Source organism: Rhinoraja longicauda, chromosome 4 (assembly GCF_053455715.1).
Source record: "Rhinoraja longicauda isolate Sanriku21f chromosome 4, sRhiLon1.1, whole genome shotgun sequence".
NCBI lineage: Eukaryota > Metazoa > Chordata > Chondrichthyes > Rajiformes > Arhynchobatidae > Rhinoraja > Rhinoraja longicauda.
In genome coordinates this window covers 61,136,842-61,161,523 of record NC_135956.1, presented here as the reverse complement: position 1 = coordinate 61,161,523, position 24,682 = coordinate 61,136,842, and the positions used below count along the sequence as shown (strand labels likewise).

The window sequence follows — 24,682 nt, the reverse complement described above, 5'->3', positions numbered from 1 at the left end:
CTCAAAGGGACCTGAGTGTCACTATATAAATGCAGATCTTTCATTTCCTTTATAATTGTCAAGGTAGTTATTGAGTGTTAATATACTATGTGTAATCATTTCTACAATTATTGTAATACCACAGTCATATTGGCTAAGCATTATGGCAAGAACAACTATTAATCACTGTTGAGAAATGTAATCTTTCCTGACACGATCCTGACAAAAATGAACAGCTTCATGCCTTTAAATGGGTTTGTGATCTTTTAACAGTTGTTGGTCATAATATTTGTTCCTAACCTCTCCCCAGTAATGACAGCTCAGGATATTAGCATTCGGTTATACTGCGACAAAAAGCATGCCAAGTACTTTGAAAGTAATTAGTTAAAATGTATTCAACTGCAGAAAATAAAAGCTAAACAAACAAAATAAGCAATTCTGTACTTTAATGCCTTAACTTTACTTCTGACACAATGGAAAGGTAGAGAATCCAGCGTCTTGTAGAGGTAATGAGGTTGCAACCTTCAAAATAATACTCGAGTGCATGAGCAGATACACGAGAAATAGCAATGATCACAAAAAGAAAACCTGCAAAACAAAAGATCACAATGTTTGCAGGTGAATTTATCCCAAAGAACATATCTTTTATAAAAAGACCAACTCTTTAGAAGGAAAATGGAGATGGCTAATTTTTATATTCATGGGCTCTTGGAAGCAATTAGAATGTTCATTGATATAATTTGAGAGCTGAGTTGTCGCAATGAGGAATGATGTAGCAGCTATGATGTGAGACACCCTTCACTTCGGTCAGCATTCTGCTTGCCAAGGCTTTATGAGCTAGTAAAGTGACTTTTACGACATCTCCCCCAGGATACACGTGAATAGTCGTTGACAAACATAAGAGTGAAAGTACCTGTGACAAGGATGATTTAGCTGCTTGCAGTGGCTGCGTTCTGTGAAGGAGGATTTTTCATTAATGATAATTAAATTCTCTGCTTATCTCCCTCAGTAATCAGATGCAGAAATATGTACGGCATTTGAGTTCAGTACTGAACACGTGTGATCCACGTCTTATATTTTTCCTTAATTATATGATTAGCATATTACTCATGCTCACCTGTCAGCAATTTCCAGATCTTTTTCCTCCATTACTCAGTCACCGTTTGACCTTGTCAACATCGCTGAGTTTCGGGAGACCGTGTTACAAAACAACACTGTCATTCTGCTTATCGGAGTTTTCTGTAACCCAAAGAACTGACCATTGATTTTTATTTTTTTGCTTCATCTTTGTGCACTGCTCTGTGGGTTCCTGCTTGTCTGAAACCAATTAAAATTAGTTTCACAAGCCATTCTTACAGAGTAGAAACTACCATCCCATCAAACTAGGATGGAACAGCGTCCCAAGGCCGAATGGCCAGACTTTTAGAACACCAGTATGTACACTATTCTTTAGACAATGTTTGGCGAATGCGGACACTGACGGCGGCAGGCCTGGTTCGCTGCCGCAAAGAAAGACCCGGTGCGCCGCTGCTGGAGGGAAAGTTCAGAAGCTGCCAAGCTCAGCCCCCAAGCCGGAGAGTCGAGGAGGATGGTGCCACTGGTGACTTCAGACACGAAGAGTAGGCTGGCTGGTAGGAGAGGGGCCGGGGTATTGCCTTCCTCCCCTTCAAGGTCAGCTGCAGGAGGCACCACCAGAGGTTGTCGGTCGAGGAGAGGGACGTTGGTTCATGGGCCGAGCCCTTCCAGGGCGACAGAGGAGGCCTTGCAGCAGCCTGGGGCTTACCTGGGCTTATCTAGGCTTACTTGGATCGGGGGTGCTCCAGTACCTCCAGTGTGTGGACTCGACTTTGGACTTTCTTTTTTGTCAATGGTGACTTGTGCATGTGTGAGCGATGCAAAAAGAATGTGCATACGTAACAATAAAGAACCATTGAACCATTGAAGCTTTCCATTTAAAAAAGTTATCTTATCTTTTCAAAGGTCCATAATTTAACTATCCATTGTGAATGAACACAAATTGCTTAGAATAATATGAGAAAAATCCATGGAAGAAAGGTAGATCCTCTGTGATTCTACTTCCAATCCTTATTTCCTTTCAATCATGTTTGTGATAGGATCCATACAACTTCCATTCCCAGGTGGAAGATATCGACCATTTTCTGGGCGTTATGGTTTTTCTTTGGCTACTAAAGTGATGTCCACTATGCACAAAGACATGTGAAGTCAAAAACAAAACATTGGGCGAGGGGAATCTGGGCACAGTGAAAACACACTAAATATATGCAGAATCAGCAGAGCATGGCCTTAATCATGGTGCAACATTGATCTGATGTCATTGGTATCATGTTGATGCTCAGTCTCTTAAACATAGACCACTGATCACAGAGGAAAAAGATTGCTCCTCCCTCACTTGTGATGTTTAAAGTGATCATCACTATTACAAGTGATTAGACATTTTTACTAGGACGTTCTGCTTTCCAGAGATGTTTTAATTTAAAGATATTGATGCAATGTTGATGTTCACTGTTCAAAGAAGTTGCTCTTAAATACAAAATAGTCCCCTCTCAGAATGGAAGAATGACTAAAACCTCACGGGGAAGAGGATAAGCGAGAGGAGGGAGGAGGAGCAGAGGAGATGGTCATCCTTCATCAAGAGGTCACATTTTGCCCTAGGTTTTCTGGACTAACATGCTGCCTGTAGCTGAGAAAGGAAAAATACTTTTTTCCTCAGTATTTTCCTCAATATTTTCCACTGATCACCAGTCATCCATCCTCATGGACAGTCTTCTCTGCAATAACGGAGATTGAGGGAAGATTTGATACAAGTGTATACAATTATAAGAGGCTCATATAGGAACGTTTTACTCAAGGTGGAAATGGGAACGAAGTGAGGGCACAGCTTTGTGAGAGGGGCAAAGTTTATAGGAAATGTGCAGGGTACATTTATTTTAACACTGAGGGTGGTAATGCCTGGAATGTGTTGGCAGGGGTGGTGGTGGAGGCAGATACAATAGCGGCATCTAAGAGGCTGTTAGTTGGGGATGGATATAGAAATGCAGGGAATAGAAAGATTTGGAGAAGGATACGGATCATTTGCCAGCAGATTAGATTTGCTTATCTTGGTGTCATGTGCTGAACAAACATTGTTGACCAAATAGCCTGCTACTGAGCTGTAGTGTTGTGTGTTCTATGTTCTATTCCACTGGGAAGCCAGCAAATGGCTGATCAGTGTGACCCAGAATCTCTCCCAGCATCCAGCAGTCGAGAGCAATTTAAATTGGCGTCATGTCAAGCACAGAGTTCATGGACCAGAGGGTCTATTCCCGTATTGTACTGGGCCATGTTTTATATTCTATATATAAGAGACGGAGTCCATCCCTTGGATTGGCAGCCAGTGATTGATATCGAATTTTCTAGGAAATTTCTGACAGTCATGTTCAAAATTACCCCAAAACTATTAATAATTAAAGCTATTACCAAAAATTGCAATGCTATCAAACGATTTAAGACATTGAAAGTATGATTAATATAGAATAATTAAATACATTTAATTCATTCAAGTAGATTAATTGCAAAGAAAGTTATCCCATATCTCCCCATCTGCTACAGCTGTTTTTCTCCATGTGGAATTGTTGTGCTGACAGATGGAATTAGTTAATTTCCATCTGGAAAATATGAGAAGCATTCACGTCCCATCAAAGGAAGTATCGGTGTCTCGGGGTCAATAATCAGCTGAATGGATGTTCAGAACATCCACCTTTGCTCAGGAATCCAGAATCTTTGCTTGGTTATGTGGGTAAAAGTGGGGAGTTGAAGAGGAACTAAACATTCATGAGTGTATGACCAAGGTGTGTGATGTCTGTCTCTCAGACCTTGGAAGACTATGCTCTTCTCCACTCCTAGTGGTTGGCTACACTGTTTACTGAAGTAGCTGCACATGTAAAACTTACGTCAACTAATGGTGTAGCCATGGGCATCTTGTTTTAGAGATGAAGGCTAATCTTAATCAGGGTGGACTAACTTTAACTGATGCTATCCATTTACATCAGAATAGTCAGAGCAGAGAGAAGCGACAACTTCTTCATGTTCCCAGGCATGCACATCTCTGAGGATCTGCCCGAGGCCCAGCACATTGGTGCAATCATAAGGAAACCACATCAATGCCTCTACTTCCAGAAGATTGAGGAGATTTGGTTTGTCAACAAGTATTCTCTTGTACCTCCACATGTATACCTTGGAGAGCATATTGACTGGTTGAATCATGGCCTGTTTCGGCAACTCGAACACCCAATAATGAAGGAGATTACCTAAAATGGTGGACACTGCCCGGTACTGACCTCCCCATCATTGAAGGGATCTATTGGAGGCGCTACAACAAAAAGGCAGCCAGCATCATCAAGAACCCACACCACCTTGGTCATGCTCTCATTTCACTCTGCCATTGGAAAGAATGTATACAAATCTGAAAACGACGACTTTCCAGGTTTAAGAACAACTCCGTCCCAACACTATTAGGCTCCTGAAGATTACAGGCACCAAATAAACGAGGAACTAGAAACTGTTTTGGTTGGACTGAGGATTTTGGGCTATTTGCACATATGTGGGTTTTTAATTTGTCAATTTTGTTTTCTTTATTATGTTAATAATGTGGAATTCTCTGCCTCAGAAGGCAGTGGATGCCAATTCTCTGAATGCATTCAAGGGAGAGCTAGATAGAGCTCTTAAGGATAGGGGGTATGGGGAGAAGGCAGGAACGGGGTACTGATTGAGAATGATCAGCCATGATCACATTGAATGGTAGTGCATGTTAGAAGGGCCGAATGGCCTACTCCTGCACCTATTGTCTATTGTTTATTGTTATCAATGACTGTTGTGGTGACAGCCCTGTTATGCTGCTGTAAGTAAGAATTTTGTTGTTCTATTTCTGGTACATAATACAATTAAACACTCTTGATAGATTGGTCTATTACTAAAGCAACCAGCCAATGAATATTGTGGTTACCAATCTTCTGGGTGGTAGGCATTATAATTTATTGGCAGCATGAATTTGGCATCTTATTGAAATATTGAAATCCCTGCACCACCATAATTAGCCACCTTGAATTCTAGAGCTACGGCACAGAGGCTAATCCTTGCTCATGCTTCAAAATTATAGTGGCTCCTCACAGGGAACAGCTCACTAATGCACCGGTTCAATTTAGCTAAGCATTTGCTTTGCTGAACCTTACCGGATTCTCCATAAAACATACCAGTCAAGTGCTATTAAACTGATTACAAGATTCAGCCATTGATACAGAATGATACAGAAAACCTGGGATCACAGCCACTAAAAGGCTTGATACAGAGGGAATGTTTTGTGCCACGTTTAAATTGCAGATATCAGCTTGACACCAGCATGTCAAATCTATATGTATACATTGTATCAAATCCATCCAAGCAGCATTCCAATATCCTGCATGGTTTCCACTGCAATTCTCCTGTCGAGGATATAGCTTTGAGTAGACACCAGGCATCTCGCTGTAATTCGGATTTGAACATTTCAAATAGGGATCAATATTCTCTTGTGCATTCAATCAATTCCAGGTCAGGTTAAAAGATGCTAAGCTTGCAAAATTAATGTCTTTTTTTTAAACCAGTTGCCAATGTACGAATATTTTTTTTACTTAGTGTCAGATTTGAACTAGGTGGATTCCCTATAGGGATGTGGGCTTACTATTCCAGTTCTACCTTTTGAAAATAAAATAGTAAATGGCCTTTGAGTAGAACTTGTTAAGGCAGAGACTGTGATTAACATGCAGTATTCCCCTTAGGAATACTATAACTTAGATCCCAGCAGGAAAGCTGAGACTTTATATGCCATGTGTTAAATTAAAGTTTGCTTATCTTAAGTGGCTTTAAGGTTTGCCTCCCACACAGATGTGTCATTTTAACTCTGGTGGGCACCCCAAGTGCATGAGTGAGAGATATAGGAGGTCCTTCCTTCCTGCTGCTGTGAGACTGCACAACCAGCACTGCTCCCAGCAGACGAATCAACAATAACAGCTAAGAACACAGAAAACTGATGACAATTTATGTATCTTTTATTTATAATGAATGATCTCTTGCTCTCTTGCTATCCACTTTGCTGCTGTAACACTGTAAATTTCCCCGGTGTGGGATGAATAAAGGAAATTATTATTATTATTATTATTATTATTATTATTATTATTATTATTATTATTATTATTATTATTATTATTATTATTATGATGCTTGCTCGTCGGTTTATTCATCTTGCAATAGTGACCACGTCATTGCTCCTCAAAACAAAACTAGGCAACGGGCTACGATACATTATGGTACTATCAGGTCGCAGGCATTGAAAGCTTCTTGCTGTTTGCAGTTTCAGTATTTTATCCTCTTAAATTACGTCCAGAGTTTATGGATTAAGCTGTGGGGGTCTTACCAAACGGAGAAAACAGAAGTGAATTTTGGACTATTTGGAGAGAAAAAACTGATCTGAGTAATATGATTTTAACCATGCTGCATGTTCAACAGAAACATAGCTTAGCAAAGCAAATGCAGAGGTCAGTGCATCTGGATTAATTGCAATTAATTGGGTTTAAAATCGTTGCTATTTTGATTTCAGTATCATTTATCACCCTTGTAAAGGGCCTGTCCTACTTTGGCGATTTTTAAGGCGACTGCCGGCGACTGTGAAAGTCGTAGCAGATTGCCGAAAAACCGGCGACTAGACTCCCCCTACGACAATGTCTACGACAATGTCTATGACAAGCTACGACAACCTACCACCTAGTCGACGGCAAGCTACCGACAACCGGCGACCCAGTCGTCATGACTCAGGACGTCCACCTACGACAAGCTACGATAACCGAAGTCAACCTACCTCCACCCTCGACAAGCTACGACCCTGTCGGTCACAACTGATGACAACTGTAGCAATTTCACGTAATTTTGGCGCCAAAGGGGTGTGGGTAGGGTTTCTAATCATTCTGCTTCATGACTGCCATGAAGCAACATATGATGGCATTGGTCTTACAAGAAGAACAAGCCCTGCTGCTTGCAGCAGCCCTCATGCTTAAAATTCTGCAAGACAGAAGGAAAAGAAGAATGGGGAAGAAGAAGCCCAAGAAGAAGTCTGTGTGGTTGAAGCCCTTGTCCTTGAGGAGACCCAATGCAGTGCAATGTCAAAATAAATGAAAAGAGTTTGCTTTTCAATGCAGGCAATGCTTGTGTTTGTGTTTGTTTTATTGGTCAAAATAAATGAAATTAAAATATTTGAAAAAGATGCCATGAGAAACTACTCTGAAATACAATAACTTCAAACATCAATCTTTTGTCAACATGTCCAAAATTTACTTTATTCAAACAAACAAAATTCTTATAAAAGGTGGATAACCGTCGTCAACCTAAGTCACCCGGTGACAATCTACGACAGCGCCCACGTCAGGAGACGACAAGCTATGATCATTGGCGTCAAGCCAGAGAGAAAATTCCGCGGCGACCAGAAAAAAGCTATGATTCTTTGAAGACTACTCACGACCATGCCCGCGACACACCGGGGACCGTGCGGTGACAGCCTAGTAGCCTGTAGCCGCCTTAAAAATCACCAAACTGGGACAGGCCCTTAAATGACTGTGACAGCACCTGTGATCTGGAATGCTCCTTTATCAACCACCAATTATCCATCATTCTGTATCCTAAAAAGCAGATCATCTAGTTATTATATCATTGCTGTTTCTGGTCATGTCAGCTACTTGCTCATCTTTACATTTGAGATTATACTTCAAAAATACTTAATTAGTTATAATTTGGTTGAACACATCTGCTGGTCATGCAAACTGCTTTTTTACATCTTACTACCCAGTATTTGTTTAAATAGCAGCTGGGAATTTTGATAGTAGATCCCTTGTTACATGTTCTCAAGAAGAATGATATTGCATCTACAAACAAGTGCATTTTGTTGGCAAAGTAGACTACAGAAGATCTTATTGAATCAAGGCTGGCTGTAAACTTTCAAGTTTAATTTTAGTTTAGTTTAGTTTAGAGATATGGCACGGAAACATTCCCTTTGGCCCACCGAGTTCACACCAACCATTGATCCCCGCACTTGACCCTTCTGCAGTTGTACAGGGCCCTAGTGAGTACTGTGTGCAGTTTTGTTATCCAAATTTGAGGAAGGATATTCTTGCTATTGAGGGCGTGCAGTGTAGGTTTACTAGGTGAATTCCCGGAATGGCAGGACTGTCATATGTTGAAAGACTGGAGTGACTAGGCTTGTATACACTGGAATTTAGAAGGATGAGAGAGGATCTTATCGAAACGTATAAGATTATTAAGGGGCTGGACACGTTAGAGGCAGGAAACATGTTCCCAATGTTGGGGGAGTCCAGAACAAGGGGCCACAGTTTAAGAATAAGGGGTAGGCCATTTAGAACTGAGATGAGGAAAAACTTTTTCAGTCAGAGAGTTGTGAATCTGTGGAATTCTCTGCCTCAGAAGGCAGTGGAGGCCAATTCTCTGAATGCATTCAAGAGAGCTGGATAGAGCTCTTAAGGATAGCGGAGTCAGGGGGTATGGGGGGAAGGCAGGAACGGAGTATTGATTGAGAATGATCAGCCATGATCACATTGAATGGCGGTGCTGGCTCGTAGGGCTGAATGGCCTCCTCCTGCACCTATTGTCTATTGTCTATTTAACACTGTCCTATAGACACGACGGACAATTTATACTTTTACACCAAGCCAATTAACCTACAAATCTGTATGTCTTTGGAGTGTGGGAGGAAACCGAAGATCTCGGAGAAAACCTTCGGGGTCACTGTGAGAACGTACAAACTTCGTACAGCCAAACACATGTAGTCGGGATCGAACCCGGGTCTGTGGCGCTGTAAGGCAGCAACTCGACCATTGCCCCTCTGTGCCGGAAAATGAATTATGTAGTAAATGAATTAAAAGAATGTAATTTTCCAATGAGAAAAACGAACTAGATGGTTAAATGTGTTGTGATAGGCTCCCATGTCCATAACTCAGCCTAGAGTCTCTCTCTGCCAAACTCTTAGAAAACAGCCCATGTTACTCCCTGTTCTAGGCTGCCTATTTAGAAACAAATTTTTCTCATGCAATTTTATTATGAATGCCCCAATCATCCATCAGAATGAATGTACAATCATTGATTTGTAAATTTCCGGCAACTGTTTTGCTTTTCAGCCAGCCTTTTTGGGCAAATGAGTGGAAACTATTCCATATTAATTACCCTAAAATGCCAGCATCTCCCAATTAATAAATCTCAGTGTCATGAGCAAAGTAAAATAAACTAACTTCTGTGCAGGATGGATAGATCAAGACCATTCCCAGAGAACCTATTGTAAAAACATTTCTATAGTTATAACATAGCTTTACAATGAATGAAAATCAAAAATCTGTAATGTCAGAAATCTAAAATAAAACAAAATTAAAAGCAAAAATCTTGGAGAAAGGCTCAGTACATAGGTAGCAACTGTGGAAAGTAAAGACATAGTTCGTGTCAACGACCCTATATCAGGTTGGAAATGTAGAAAACAAGTTATTTTCAGTTACCTTTAGAATTAAACCTGGATATATAATTTTATTTCATGGTGACAATACAGTTTCTTTAAGCGTCCATGAATTTATTTTAGTATCCAATACACTGCAGACAGTGTGAATGGTGACTTTGCTGAATTCGGCAATCCCCAGACCCAGTAGGCAGCTAGACACATGAAATTAATTAGTATCATACAATTAAAATAGCAGGTGGAATAGAAATTAAATTCATACTTTTTTCTTCCTTCCTTAATGGGAACTATTCAGTAATGTGACAGAAGCAAATCAATGGGCTCTAATAGGTAACATTACCATAACCAAGGAAACTAGCCCCACAATTCTTTCTTTCTGAAACCTCCTTCAGTTTCCTGGCAAAATGAGCAACTGTGGACAATAAGTAAGGATAGAACTGGGCTTGGGTGTGATATCTGCAATTTATTTTTTTTTAACACTCACCTTCCAGGCTCACAGCTGAACAGCTGGATGAGATATAAGGGAACAGCTGGAGCTTATCAAAATTAATCATCTGCAGGAATCATCCATTTTTAGAAGAGGGAATAAAGAGAGAATGGAAAATTAAAAAAAACTAGCAAAGCCAGGAGTAGAACTTGCTGGCAGTAGCAAGCCACCCGTGCTTGCCGCTGACCTTTGTAGTAAGAATACCCTTGCCATTTGTAAACCTCAATTTGCTGCTAGGTGCTGGCTTATATTCAATATCGAGGCATCAGGACCTTATCTACACAATGTAATGCCAACGCGTTGAGTTATTTTGGGGTGGGAGAGGGGGAACATTCCCAAAACAGCTGAAAAAAACATTGTCAGCCATTGGCATCATGCTGATGGTCAAACTTACTAAAATATCTGTACATTTCAAAAACATCAAAAAATTCTTCAATTAAAACCCCCCCCCAAAAAAGCTGTTTTGGGAATGTTCCCCCTCTCCCACCCCTAAATAACTCAATGTGTTGGCATTACATTGTGTAGATAAGGTCCTGATGCCTCGATATTGAATATAAGCCAGCACCTAGCAGCAAATTGACAATGGTAGGTTTACAAATGGCAAGGGCATTCTTACTACAAAGGTCATTAACATAATTATTATTTTTAAATCACCTAAAAGTATTTAAGTAAACCTTAATTCACTCAACAGTGTAAATTAGCTAATACTTATCCGGATTCTGTGCAGTTATTCCTCTCCATTGACTTGCAGGCACACTATTGCTGGGCCAGATATGATCTGGTTTGGGTTCAGTAGGCAAATACTCCAGTGGAAATGCTACAAGCTCACACTCTGACACGTGAGTCCACATGACAGTCAGGTAATCACTGACAATGATTGAGGAGCAAGATTGCAAGTGTTCTAGACCTGGAGAAATGGAGCTACCAGCATTTCTCAACAGTCCTTTACACAAATATTATTTTGCTTTTACGCTGAGGATTATTTTCTGATCTCTAGTCTATCTCGTTGGGGGGTCTCACACTTTTTACACTTCTCTGCAGCTATCTCATTCCATTATTTTCTCTTGTACATTAACTGATATACTTATGTATGATATGATTTGTCAAGATAGCAGGCAAAACAAAATTTACACTTTACATGTACGATGACATGAATAAACCAATAGCGATACCAATATTTCTGTAATTTCTGATAGCTTCCTTTGAGATTTTTTACTTTATATAGGTGGCTAAAATCTGAGGTCTGCTCAGTCTGTTCACTGATTACATTATAATAATTAGAAGGAATATCGGTCATGTTGAAGATGCAACATGTGTGGAAGATCCATTTTGATAATGCGACTGGACTTCATCAAATAGCTCTTTGAAATGGATACAGCAGGAAAGACTTGTACTAAAAAGAAAGACCATATAAATGAAGTGGAGAGTATTAAGCCTTTTAGATGGTGGACAGACTTTGTGGAGTTAGAGGTGAGTTACTCATTGCGGGATTCCTGGCTTCTGATCTGTTTTTGAGAGCACCTTGTGTATATGGCTACTCCATCTGGTCAATGGTCACTCCCACAATATTGAATGTGGTGGGTTCAGTAATGGTAATGTCATTGAATGTCAGGGGACAGGATGGACGCAGGGATAGAGATGGCGATGTCTGGGATGTTGATCGTATTCACATATCTGCGAGTATAACAACGTCAAGCTGTTCTGAGAGAACTCCCCAATTTTTGCAAGAGCCCTCCGGCATTGATAGGCTGACTTTACAGAGTCCACAGGCCGTTGTCGTTTCTGGTGCTTTGGTCAATATTGGACCTGTTTTATTTCCTTATGGCCTTCCATCAATTTATGACAACTGAATGGCATGTGAGACTATTTTAGAGGCCAAGTAAGGATGACAAATTTCCTGATTAATTGACAGCAGTTTTCATGGTCATTTGACATTTTAATTTCAGAATTCAAACATAATTTTTTTATCACCATCATCAGTGGTAGTACTCAAACCCGGGCCCCCTTGACGTCCCACAGGATATCTAGGATATTAATCCAGAGAAAATACCACTGCGCCATCACCTCCCCTATTTTTAATACATTATAAAGAATCAATTATATCAAGGTTAACTGAGACATGACAACAGATAAATCATGCAAAATCCTTTAATTTCTTATGAAGTAAGTCATTTGACCAATCAATTCTATGCCAGATCTAAGCAGATCCCAGAGTGCACTGGTTGCGGAGTGCTGGCTTTGGTGAGTAAGAACCTTTGGTGAGGAGGATAATGTTTATGGAGATACAAGTGGGTATTTCTACTTTTAGTTTACTACTGTCATTCTGCGAAGTAAAAATAAAAGCAGGGATTGCAGACGATATTGGGATTTGCTCAGAAAGAAAAAAGGTCCTTAGTGTGATTAAGTATTTCCTTAATTTTGAATACTAAGATAATTCAAGGGTCGTACATGGCAGAAGTGCTTGGTCCTCCAGTAAGCTCCTCCTGCACTGTGAAGGAAAGTCAGGCACACTAAAAGTGTCCTTAATGGCCATGTGTGCCAAAAGTGGCTGCAGTCAGAAAAGTGGTGGGTTACAGAGGATTGCAGCAAAATGCAACATTGATTAAGGAGGTTTCACTGCAGTAATGAGGGAGGATGTTGGAAAAGATTCTTCAAATGAGACCATATGCATCAAGCTTAAAAATTAAAAAAGATGCTCACTCTGTTGCTCTAATCCTGCTGATCTCCACTATTTCTGTATCTTATTCTATGGAGAGAGATGAAAATTATTGGTTTAATTTCAATGGCATTGAAATCAAACAATCTGCTTTAAGAGAATTGAGCAGGGCAAGTGGCTGAAGTATTGGGGGCGAGCGTTTTGGGACCAGCAACCACAGTTACATTAGCTTTAAAGTAGTTATGGATAAGGGCAAGGCTTGTCCACAAGTTACAGTTCTAAATTGGAGCAAGGCCAACTTTGATGGTTTTCGACAAGGACTTGCTAAAATTGATTGGAGTAGGTGTTTGGGGGAAAAGGGACATCCAGAAAGTGGGATGCCTTCAAAAATGGTGAGGGTGGGAGATCAAGGCATGATTGAAGGAGGCTGTTGCAAGCAAAAGGATGTCTGGAAAATAGAATGATTTTAAAAGTGTGATAGCGAAAATTTAAAGTATGCACGTGGGAGGTAAAGCAGGTGGGAGTAAAGAACCCCAGATGACAAGAGAAATTGAGGCTCTTGTCAAGAAAAAGGAGGCATGGGCCAGGTGGAGGCAGCTGGGATCAAGTGAATCCCTGGGAATTGAGGAACATTCCTTAGAAGGATAAGAAAATGAATGCAGATGCTGGTACAAATCGATTGATTCACAAAATGCTGGAGTACCTCAGCAGGTCAGGCAGCATCTCGGGAGAGAAGGAATGGGTGACGTTTAGGGTCGAGACCCTTCTTCAGACTGATGTCGAGGGGCGGGACAAAGGAAGGATATAGGTGGAGACAGGAAGATAGAGGGAGATCTGGGAAGGAGGAGGGGAAGGGAGGGACAGAGGAACTATCTAAAGTTGGAGAAGTCGATGTTCATACCGCTGGGCTGCAAACTGCCCAGGCGAAATATGAGGTGCTGTTCCTCCAATTTCCGGTGGGCCTCACTATGGCACTGGAGGAGGCCCATGACAGAAAGGTCAGACTGGGAATGGGAGGGGGAGTTGAAGTGCTCAGCCACCGGGAGATCAGTTTGGTTAATGCGGACCGAGCGCAGGTGTTCAGCGAAGCGATCACCGAGCCTGCGCTTGGTTTTGCCGATGTAAATAAGTTGACATCTAGAGCAGCGGATGCAATAGATGAGGTTGGAGGAGGTGCAGGTGAACCTTTGTCTCACCTGGAAAGACTGTTTGGGTCCTTGGATGGAGCTGAGGGGGGAGGTAAAGGGAGAGGTGTTGCATCTCGTGCGGTTGCAGGGGAAAGTGCCCGGGATTGGGGTGGTTTGGGTAGGAAGGGACGAGTGGACCAGGGAGTTACGGAGGGAACGGTCTCTGCAGAACGCAGAGAGGGGAGGGGATGGGAAGATATGGCCAGTGGTGGGGCCCCTTGTAGGTGACGGAAATGTTGGTGGATGATATGTTGGATCTGCTGGCTGGTGGGGTGGAAGGTGAGAACGAGGGGGATTCTGTCCTTGTTGCGAGTGGGGGGAGGGGGAGCAAGAGCGGAGCTGCGGGATGTAAAAGAGACCCTAGTGAGAGCCTCATCTATAGAAGGAAATCAGGAGGGTAAATACAGTCGGAAGCATGAGACAGATCTGGTGAGAAAATTAAGGATAATACAAAGATAGTTTATGTACATTATGGGAAAAATGTAACTAGAAAGAGAAAATAGTGACCCTCAGAAATCAGTGGTCATTTATGTGTGGAACTGCAGGAAATGAACAAGGTCCTCAATGAATATTTATTCTCTGTTTTTCCCCATGAAAGCCAGGTAACTTGGTAAAGTTAATGGAGATGTCTTGAGACAGTCTCTATTACAGTCGAGGAGGTTCTGGATGTTGTAAGACATATGAAGGTAGATAACTCTTCTGGACCTAACCAAATATATCCAAGGACACTTCATGAAGCTGGAGAATAAACTTTTGGGGTCCTGACTGAGATATATGAGGTGCTAGAAAACGGGTGGGTGGCTAATATTGAGCTTCAATTTAAGAAGGGCTGCAAAAAATAACGGGAACTATAGACCAGTAAACCTAATATCTGTGGTTAGATGAGGGCTCCCTGTTGAGGACAGGACTGTAGATGCAGTCTATATGGACATCAGCAAGGCCTTGGATAAGGTTCTGTATGGATGGCTACCCTGCATGGTGCAGTTGATTGAAATCCAAGGAGAGCTAGCTAATTGGTAGGTAAGCAGAAGGAAGTGAGAGAAGTTTGTTTTTCAGATTGGAGGCTTATGTCTCGTGGTGTGCCTCACTGATCACTTTGCTGTTTGTTATCTAAATCAATGATTTGGATGACAAACAACAATGGGCAAGATTGGTAAGTTTGCAAATGACCCTAAAATAGGCGAGAGTGTAGACAGTGACGATGGTTATCAGGAATTACAATGGATCCTGATCAGCTGGGCAAGTGGGCCCAGAAATGGCTAATGGAATTTAATGGAGATAAATGTGAGGTTTTACATTTTAGGAAGTCAAACCAGGGCAGGACTTCAGAGTGGAGTAAGGCCTGGGAAGTGTTGTAGAGCAGATTGATCAAGGAATACAAGTACATAGTTCCCTGAAAGTGACATCATTGGGAATAAGATGGTGAAGAAGGCTTTTTATCACATTGGACGTCATCAGTCTGAATTGAATACATCAGTCGGGACATTATGTTACAGTGTATGGAACAAGCTGCAAGAGGAGGTAGTTGAAGCATGGACTATCCCAACATTTAAGAAACAGTTGGACAGGTACATGGATAAGACAGGTGTGGAGGGATATGGACCAAACACAGGTAGATGGGACTACTGCAGCTGGGACATGTCGACTGTGGGCAAGTTGGGGAAGTGATCACTCTATGATTCTATGAGATGTACAAGATGTTGGTAAGAGTATATTTGGAATATTATTTTCCTTTTTAGTCACCCTGCTACAGGAAAGACGCCATTAAGCTGGAAAGGTTGCAGAGATTAATGAGGATGCTGCAAGGAATTGAGGACCTGAGAGGAACAGATTGGGCAGGCTATGACTTTATTCCTTGGAGTGCTAGAGGAGGAGGGATTATCTTACACTTGTGTATAAAATCATGAGGGGGATAGATAGGGTGAATTCACACAGTCTTTTTCCAGAGTAGAGGAATCAAGAACCAGAGGGCATAAGTTAAAAGTGAGAGAGGAAAGATTTGATAAAAACCTGAGTGGCAACTTTTCATAAGGTGAGTGGTGGGTAGAGCTGCCAGAGGAAGTAATCGAGGCAGATATAATAACAACATCTAAAAGACATTTGGACAGGTATTATTTGGAAGGAGCTAGGCTAAATGCAGACAAATTAAACTAGCTTAGATGGAGAATCTTGATTGGCATGGACGAGTTGGGCTGAAGGGCCTATTTCCGTGCTGTATTCTATGATGTTATGTCCTTATTTCAATATAATTCCTCTCGTCTCAGTTGGTGAAGGGATTAAATAAACATTATCTAATATTTTTCCGTTTACAATTCTATGGAAGCTTTTACAGTGTTTTTATGTTTCTCGCTGGACTGCTCTTCAATCCATCTTCCCCTGTCCTCATGACCGTTTTCGTCCTCTTTTGTTGAATTCTGAAATGTTTCCAGTCTTCAAGCTTACAGGGAATATGATAAGTCCTTTCCTGTGATCAAATACTATCAATATTTTTTTGTCAGCTGCAGCTGGGCCAATTAACCTGTTAGCATTTTTACTTGAAAGTGACATAAACTACTTGTAAATCATGTGTTAATTGTTTAAGTGTTAGTCATTATGCTGTCATGCCTTTAAATATAGTCTCACATCCAGCATAGCTCATTCGTGCCTTCGTGGTTTGCTTTAATCAGATTTAAGACCCTGGTTTCAGATTGAACTAAATCATTCAATTTTTTATGTAAAAGTACATGTTAATCCACAAGTAGGTAGGTCACAATGGAATTGCAGCAGCAGACTGGAGTGGGGATGAGGATCTATTGCATTCATACGCTCAGTCATTCAGAGGAAAGACTGCGAGCAAGCATGGGCATTGCTGCAGCAGTCAATGACTGCAGTGGATTAGAGGTCATTGATGATAATATGTGCTGGAATCAAATCCTCCTTTTCACGTTGCACCTCTTCCTCACCACTCACTCTAAAACAAAGTGCTGGAGGAGCTCAGCAGGTCAGGCAGCATGTATGGAGGGAATGGAAAGATGACGTTTCAGGTCGGGAGCCTTCTTCAAACTGATGGATGAGTGGCTGAAAAGAGAGGCCGGGGGTGGGGCGAAACCCAGTAAGTGATCAGTCGATGCGGGTGAGGGGAAGGGAGAGGGTGAAGGGCAGATGGGTGGAGATAGTGGCAGAAGCACGAGGGGAAATGGCGACAAAAGGGCGTCAGACGAAAGAGAGTACAGAAGCTGGGAGGTCATGTTGCAGTTGTATAAGACGTTGGTGAGACAGCATTTAGAATATTGTGTTCAGTTCTGGGCACCATGTTATAGGAAAGATATTGTCAAGCTTGAAAGGGTTCAGAAAAGATTTATGAGGATGTTGCCAGGATTAGAGGGTGTGAGCTATAGGGAGAGGTTGAATGGGCTGGGTCTCTTCCTTGGAGCGCAGGAGGATGTGGGGAGATTTTATAGAGGTATACACAATCATGCGAGGAATAGATCGGGTAGACGCACAGTCTTTTGCCTAGAGTAGTGGAATCGAGGACCAGAGGACATAGGCTCAAGGTGAAGGGGAAAAGATTTAATAGAATCCGAGGGGAAATTTTTCACACAAAGGGTGGTGGGTGTAAGGAGTAAGCTGTCAGAGGAGATAGTTGAGGCTGGGACTCTCCCATCATTTAAGAAACAGTTAGACAGGTACAAGGATAGGACAGGTTTGGAGGGATATGGACCAAGCGCAGACAAGTGGGTCTAGTGTAGCTGGGACATTGTTGGCCGGTGTGGGCGAGTTGGGCTGAAGGGCCTGTCTCCATGCTATATCACTCTACGACTCTATGACTCCATAAGAAAAGAAAAGAAATGAAATGTAAAGCCAGAGGGAGGGACATAGGTGGAAGGGGACAGGAGGAAGGGGGTAGAGAGAGGATATGGGGGACCTAGGGATGGGAGGATTGGGAGTTGAGCATACAGAGGGGAAAGAAGCAGAGTGACCATGCCTTGACCCACTGAGTTCAGCACTTTGTTGTTACTCAAGATTCCTGCATCTGCAATCGCTTGTGTCTCCAGATCAAACGTGATTCTCCCCAGCCCCTTCCTCATACAAATGAACACCCTCATGTTTCCTTAAGTTTTATTTGCAAAATAAATAATACGTGGCCTGCAGCAGCAGCAGCAGTCATTCAAGCATCAGATTGGGAAGAAGATGACACTTCATCTGACACTTGCAAATGGCAATTTTGATCTTCCATTTAACTGTCCCATCATTTCCATGCAGAGCCGCCTTATTAATGGGGAAGCAGACTTCAGGTTGAAATGTTATAACAAAGCCCTGTTGCTAGTTATGTTGGAGTCAAAAATTCCTACTGATTGATTTGAAAGAGTGCGTACTTTCTACAGGACCTCTTTGATGACCCTCGGACAATCCTTGATCGGACTTGCCGGCTTTACCTTGCACTAAACATTATCCCCTTATCATGTAACTATATACTGTAAATGGATCGATTGTAATCATGTGTTGTCTTTCTGCTGACTGGTTAGCACGCAACAAAAAGCTTTTCATTGTACCTCGGTACACATGACAATAAACTAAGTTGACAATTAGGACCTGCCCAGTAGTTTGGCTTTCATTGCACAATGCCAGAAACACTGAAACTAGCCAGTTACGTCATTTCCAACTGGACAAAACACAATTGAAGCCTATACAAAAAATGCTGAGTATAAAATTAATCACTGGTTCTGCCCACAAAGCAAAGTAATTAATAGGCTATGACGCACTGGGAATGTCCTGAGGGTATACTGTTGGTACATAAAAGGTACTCTCTCCAACACCTTCACAGTCACCAAAACACAGATCCTTAAATGTCTCCAGAAATGGAGCCCAATTTCGATGAATATGTTTTGGCAATCATTGCCATTCACCCCTTAAAATACAGTATCTACCAAAATGTTATTGAAGTGCAGCTGTTAATATATAACACGCTGTATGCATATGTGCTTGCATGAGTGAGTGACATTAATTTGAAATTGTATTTCATAATGAAAATAAGTTTTTGACAAATTATAAATTTGGCTTGCTGATCATTTTATTTTGATTCTTCCTTGTTGGATTGAAGTAACCTTAGCTATTTTTGTACACATACACAAATACTGCATTCTTGTATTTCTTACAAGCAATGTTGGTATAAAACCAAGTCTTTAAATTCACTCTGGGGACATGGGCATTGTCAGAAAGACCCGACATTTATCATTACACTCGTTGCTGAGATGCCCTTGAGAAAATTGTGGTGAGCCTTTTGCTTGAATTGTTGCAGTGAATGCAGTGTGCTTTTGTGTATTTCAGCATTAGATCCAATAGCTGTAAAGGAATGATTATTTTCATTGAAGCTAGGGCAGAAAATGACCCCTTGTGTGAATGCTAATAAAATATTCCCAGTGACAAAAGCCATTTACTTTGTGGGGTAACTTTTTAATTTACAACTTAATGAATGCTCGTTGGAAATTCAAATACACTTCCTTTTGTTGACTGCCCAATTATATTGTAGTTTAATAATAACTTTGTTGATACCTCCTTAATAATGGATCCCTGACAACAGATTGTAGACACAAAATGCTGGAGTAACTCAGCGGGACAGGGAGCATCTCGGGAGAGAAGAAATGGATGACATTTCGAGACGAGACCCTTCTTCAGACTGACAACAAATTGTTATGTTACAATTGTACAAGACATTGGCGAGGCTGCATTTGGAGTATGTGTTCAGTTTTGCTCACCCTGCTATAGGCAGGATGTTGTTAAGCTGGAAAGAGGCCAGAGAAGATTTACAAGAATGTCACCAGGGCCTCGGGGTGAGAGCTAAAGGGAGAGGCTGGCACGCTAGAACTTAAGCACAGGAGAATGAGGGGTGATCTTATAGAGGTGTATAGAATCATGAGGGGAATAGATAAGGTGAGTCTTTTACCTAGAGTAGAGGAATCAAGACCAGAAGGCATAGATTTGCAGTGAGAGCATAGATTTTATAGGGACTTGAGGGGCATGTTTTTCTACGCAGGGGGTGGTGGGTATATGGAACGAGCTCCCAGTGGAGGTAGATGAGGCAGGTACCATAACAACATTTAAAAGATATTTGGACAGGGACATGGATAAGAAATGTTTAAAGGGATTTGGGCCAAATGCAGACAGGTGGGACTAGTGTAGATGGGGCATCTTGTTTGGCATGGGCAAGTTGGGTAGAATGGCTTGTGTCCATGCTAAAGGATGGTGACTCCATATCAGATATCTAGCTGACTGAAATGTCCCCTCTTTCTATCTGTATTTCTCACTTTCCTCTCTTTCTCTTTGAATTTTACATTTGCATCTTTCGGAGTCCAAAGGACTTTAGGATTTTCAAAGATCACAGTCACTTATTTTAGAACTCAAAAGGGTCAGGCATTTTCAGCCTTTAGACAAATTGATTTAACAAGTAAATTTGTTCTCTCGTGGTAATGACAATGTTTTATATTTTCTTTTGCCCCATAATTACTGCTTTATTTTTGCATGTAGCCATTATATACTTGTGTGTTTTTCCCACCATCCTCTTTTACCTATTATGTATTTCTCAGCTTCTATTGAATCAATGCTTACATTTACCACTCTCCTCTTTTCACTGCTATTCAGGGGAATAAGGGCAAATAATATTCCAAACAGGGTGACAAGTCTTATGATAACTAGCTACCTCATGTTAATTTGTTAAGCTAAGGAATAAAATAAAGCTGTTGAATAATGCTAGTACAACAGTTCAGTTACCAGAAGATAGACATAAAATGCTGGAGTAACTCAGTGGGATAGGCAGCATCTTTGGAGAGAACGAATGGGTGATGTTTCAGGTCGAGACCCTTCTTTGGACTGAGAAGCAGGGGAGAGGGTGTGTAAGGTGTGAAAAGAACAGATCACAGCAGATGGGGATCAAGGAAATGTACAATGGTTCATTGCTGGCTGGGGGAAGGTGACAATGAGGAATACCAATAGTAAACTTAATCACAAGGACAATGAAACTGGTCGGAGAACTAGAGTGGGGGAGGGACAGAAAGAGAGGGAAAGCAAGGATTACTTAAAGTTAGAGAAATCAATATTCATATAGCTCGGTTGTAAGTTGCCTACACGAAATATGAGGTGCTATTCCTCCAATTTGTATTTGGCCTCACTCTGACAGTAGAGGAGGCCCAGTACAGAAAGGTCAGTATGGGAATGGGAGGGGGAGTTAAGGTTTTTAGCAACTAAGAGATCATGTAGGCCCAGACGGACTGAGCGAAGGTGTGCATCGTAACGATCGCAAAGTCTGTGCTTGATCTCACTGGGAAAAATACTCGGGGAGGGGGTGGTTTAGGTGGGAAGGGATGAATTAACCAGGGAGTTGCGGAGGGAACAGTGTCTGCGGAAAGCGGAAAGGTGTGGAGATGGGAAGATGTGGCTAGAGGAGCGATTCCATTAGAGGTAGTGAAAATGTTGGAGGATTATTTGCTGTAAGCGATGGCTGATGGGGTGGAAGGTGAGGACTAGGAGGACTCTGTCCCTATTGCAACGGGGGAGGGGGAGCACGAACTGAACTGCTGGATACCGAGGAGACCCGTGTAAGGGCCTCACCTATGAAGGAACAGGCGAACCCCGCTATCTAAAAAATGAGGACATCTCAGATATTCTGGTATGGAACACCTCATCTTGGGCACAGATGTGGCACTGGGGAACTGGAACTTCTTGTTCATGGCCCCTGGGTGGCCTAGGCCAACTGTTCTGGTACTATTAGCATCCTCTCGGACACTGTAACCTCTGATGGTCGGCCAAAATGGACAATCCAGAAAGTGCCAAAAGTGCTGAAAGATCGGAGGTAGACCTGTATTGTTAATCTTTTGACAGTAATTTAATGTGTTTGAAATACATTTGATACTATCATTTTTCAAAATCATGTTTAGTTTTAGTTCCTGATTAAATGATTGTGGAACCGAGTCCTGTGGTTATTGTGAGCGGTGTGGCTGCAGAGCTTGCATGGGGTGATTACAAGCAGTGGTTACATCATACATGGCCCAGCCCATTCAGCACTGACAGTGGTTAACCTGCAGGATTTCAATGTTATTGATTTGTGCCAATGGCAAAAACAAAGAGCTGGAAATTGCATTTTAGATTGAGATGAGAGTTAATACCGCACTGCAAGGCAAGGTCCATTTCTGAAAGGTCTGCAGGTTGTGGGCAGAGAGAACGATTTTCATTTACATTTGATAAACAGGGCTAGATTCCCATGCCTTTAGTGTGTGTAGGAAGGAACTGCAGATGCTGGTTTAAACTGAAGATAGATACAAAGTGCTGGAGTAAATCAGTGGGACAGGCAGCATCTCTGGAGAGAAGGAATGGGTGACGTCTCGGGATGGGAAGGGTCCCACCCATTTCTTCTCTCCAGATATGTTGCCTGACCTGCTGAGTTACTCCAGCACTTTGTATCTATCTCAGGCCTTTAGTATGGTTAGGCACAGGAAATGTAACACATAGCAAACTTGCCAATGGGATCTCCTAATAAGATAGTCTTCAAAGGTTTAGGACGCATTGAGAATGATCTCTTTCAGACGTAGAGCAGCATCAGTTCACCTTTTGGCCGGAAGCAGCATCAGTTCACCTTTTGGTAGGTGGTGGAACCGACACAAAGTTTGGAACACTGCTCCTCTGATCTTTAATCAGATACCATGATAAGGGAGGTGGAAACTCACACAGTCTTCAGTGATTGGGTATTCGTTTCTAATGCTTGCAAAATGCAAATGCCATGAGTTGATCAGAGAAAAAGAAAATCACTTTTTTTCCATGACTAACTACAACAGCATTTAGATGAAAAATGATCCTTTTAAGATTCACTTAACTGAGCTATTGTTCTTCCATCAAGGCTAGCTTTTCTCATTAGTGCCCTTTCTGTTTCTCTGTCATGTGTTCATTCTCCAATGTTCCTTCAGCAACATCAGATACCCACTGCACTCTGATTAGCTTCAGTGCTTGCACCCACACCCCAAGAGACTAGGCAAGGAAGCACACAAAGATATACATGTTTTGTACACACAGAAGTGTTGACCAGGTTTAACAATCAATTTTACTTCAATTCGATACCACATTTAAAAAAAACATTCACTGCGTTATTGAATTTCCAGGCATTTATTGTGTGTTCTATAGATCTATCGCATCAAATTAATTAGAGTATGCAGAGTGATCATCTTGACCTGTTCTGCTACTGTTCGGGAAAGCTAAGACAATTGGTATGTCAAAACACTGAGCCCGTTGAGGGAATTGAACCTATGATAGTTCATGCAGGAGTACAAGTGCATTGTTTCCTCACATAGCTTCAGCTACAAATGAGGGAATTGACTGGGAAGGAACAAAACCATCAATCTCACAGACAATTGCCCAGCACACCAATGTACACAAGCCCTATGGGAAAAATGCTAGGCAAATATTTAGTGACATATGAACCCTAACATGTTGAAATATATACTTTTAGAAATATGTTCCATTAACTGTAAATGTTAAAATTTCTGTATGAAAAACAGAATCTTGAATATTAACTGGTCCTCTTGGATTTATGAACAGCAGTAATTTTATACACTATTAGCTGATTCAGTTTGGGTGAGCAAAGAATGAAAATGATTGTAATTAAGCTGAATTCTTCACTTTAATGGTAAATATTGCAGTTAACTGTGATTGATATGTGGAACATCACTGAAATCAGGCTGCATTGATAATTCAGCTTGTGGAGGGGGTAATGCAGTGTTAAAGCACTCAGTCACGACACAACTCTATTTTACAACAAACAATTAAAATTGTTATTTTACTCAACTGCTTACTTTCCAGCATTAGCAGCCTTCTTATTTGACGACAGAGCTGAAGAACATATTAGTGGTGGTATTGTGTATAATATACTTCTTTACCTCATATATAAATTATAAATGTGAATTTATCTTTAATCTTTTGGCGTTCTCTCCCTGATATTTCCTTTCTCTTAAGATGGTCCTTCAATTTTATTATTTGAATTTAAACTGATAATATATAAAATGTCTGTGTGAGGTTTCATAGTGTGGGGCATTTTATGTAGCAGAAGATCAAACAAATTTTGCTTATTTAATATCAATTCAAACATTGCTTGCATTATTACGCTAAAACATCTTTTTTTTTTGTCTTTAAAGATCCTGAATTTGCACACCTTGGTGCCCTGAAACCATTGCCAGGTTAGTACTGATGAAAACATATCAGAGTCATGTATATGAACAAGACTGTCTTTGATCAGCCGTGATTATGCCTTGTGATTTCCCATTTGATTTTTCTTTCTTTAACTCAGTGTGTGAGTTTGAAATGGGAGGACCTGAGGGAATCATTGAATCAAAGCAAATCGTGCAGGAAGGCAAGGCCAGTCCCACGGAGGCAGTTGATTGTAAATGGTTTATTCGAGCACCACCAAAATCCAAGGTCAGTGTTGTGCCTGGAGTAAGCATATTCACAAGTACTAGAAGAAAATGTCTGCCTGTAATTCTTCTTGTTTTGGTGATACAGTAACCCTGGCTGCAGTATCTCTGTTCCTTGATTCTATCCTTATTTTCTGGTCAATGCCACATTTAAAATCACTCTCACTTGGGATTTTTTGATTGTGGATCTTGAACAATAGAAACAAACAATAAAATAATACCTTCCAAAAGAATCTGAATAGATCACCTTTAGAATGTATATTTAAAAACTATTTCCATAATATTTTTGCTTAAAAAAAATCACCTTCGTGTATTTATATTAACACATTCTGTCTTGCACAATGGGAATTAACATTTTCATCCTAACCATCAGTAAATATGTTTTCTGAGCTCACAATACATTGAGAA

General features: G+C 41.2%; 1 protein-coding gene across 4 annotated transcripts in view; it reads left to right on the top strand.

Moving 5' to 3' along the window:
- neto1l (neuropilin (NRP) and tolloid (TLL)-like 1, like) overlaps positions 1 to 24,682 on the top strand; it is a 178,986-nt gene that overhangs the window by 90,263 nt on the left and 64,041 nt on the right. For all 4 annotated transcript variants that reach the window (XM_078397825.1, XM_078397823.1, XM_078397822.1 and 1 more), the window contains 2 exons: positions 23,999 to 24,040; positions 24,151 to 24,278. In XM_078397825.1, the coding sequence (XP_078253951.1) occupies positions 23,999 to 24,040; positions 24,151 to 24,278 (170 nt within the window). The remainder of the gene's footprint in view (positions 1 to 23,998; positions 24,041 to 24,150; positions 24,279 to 24,682) is intronic.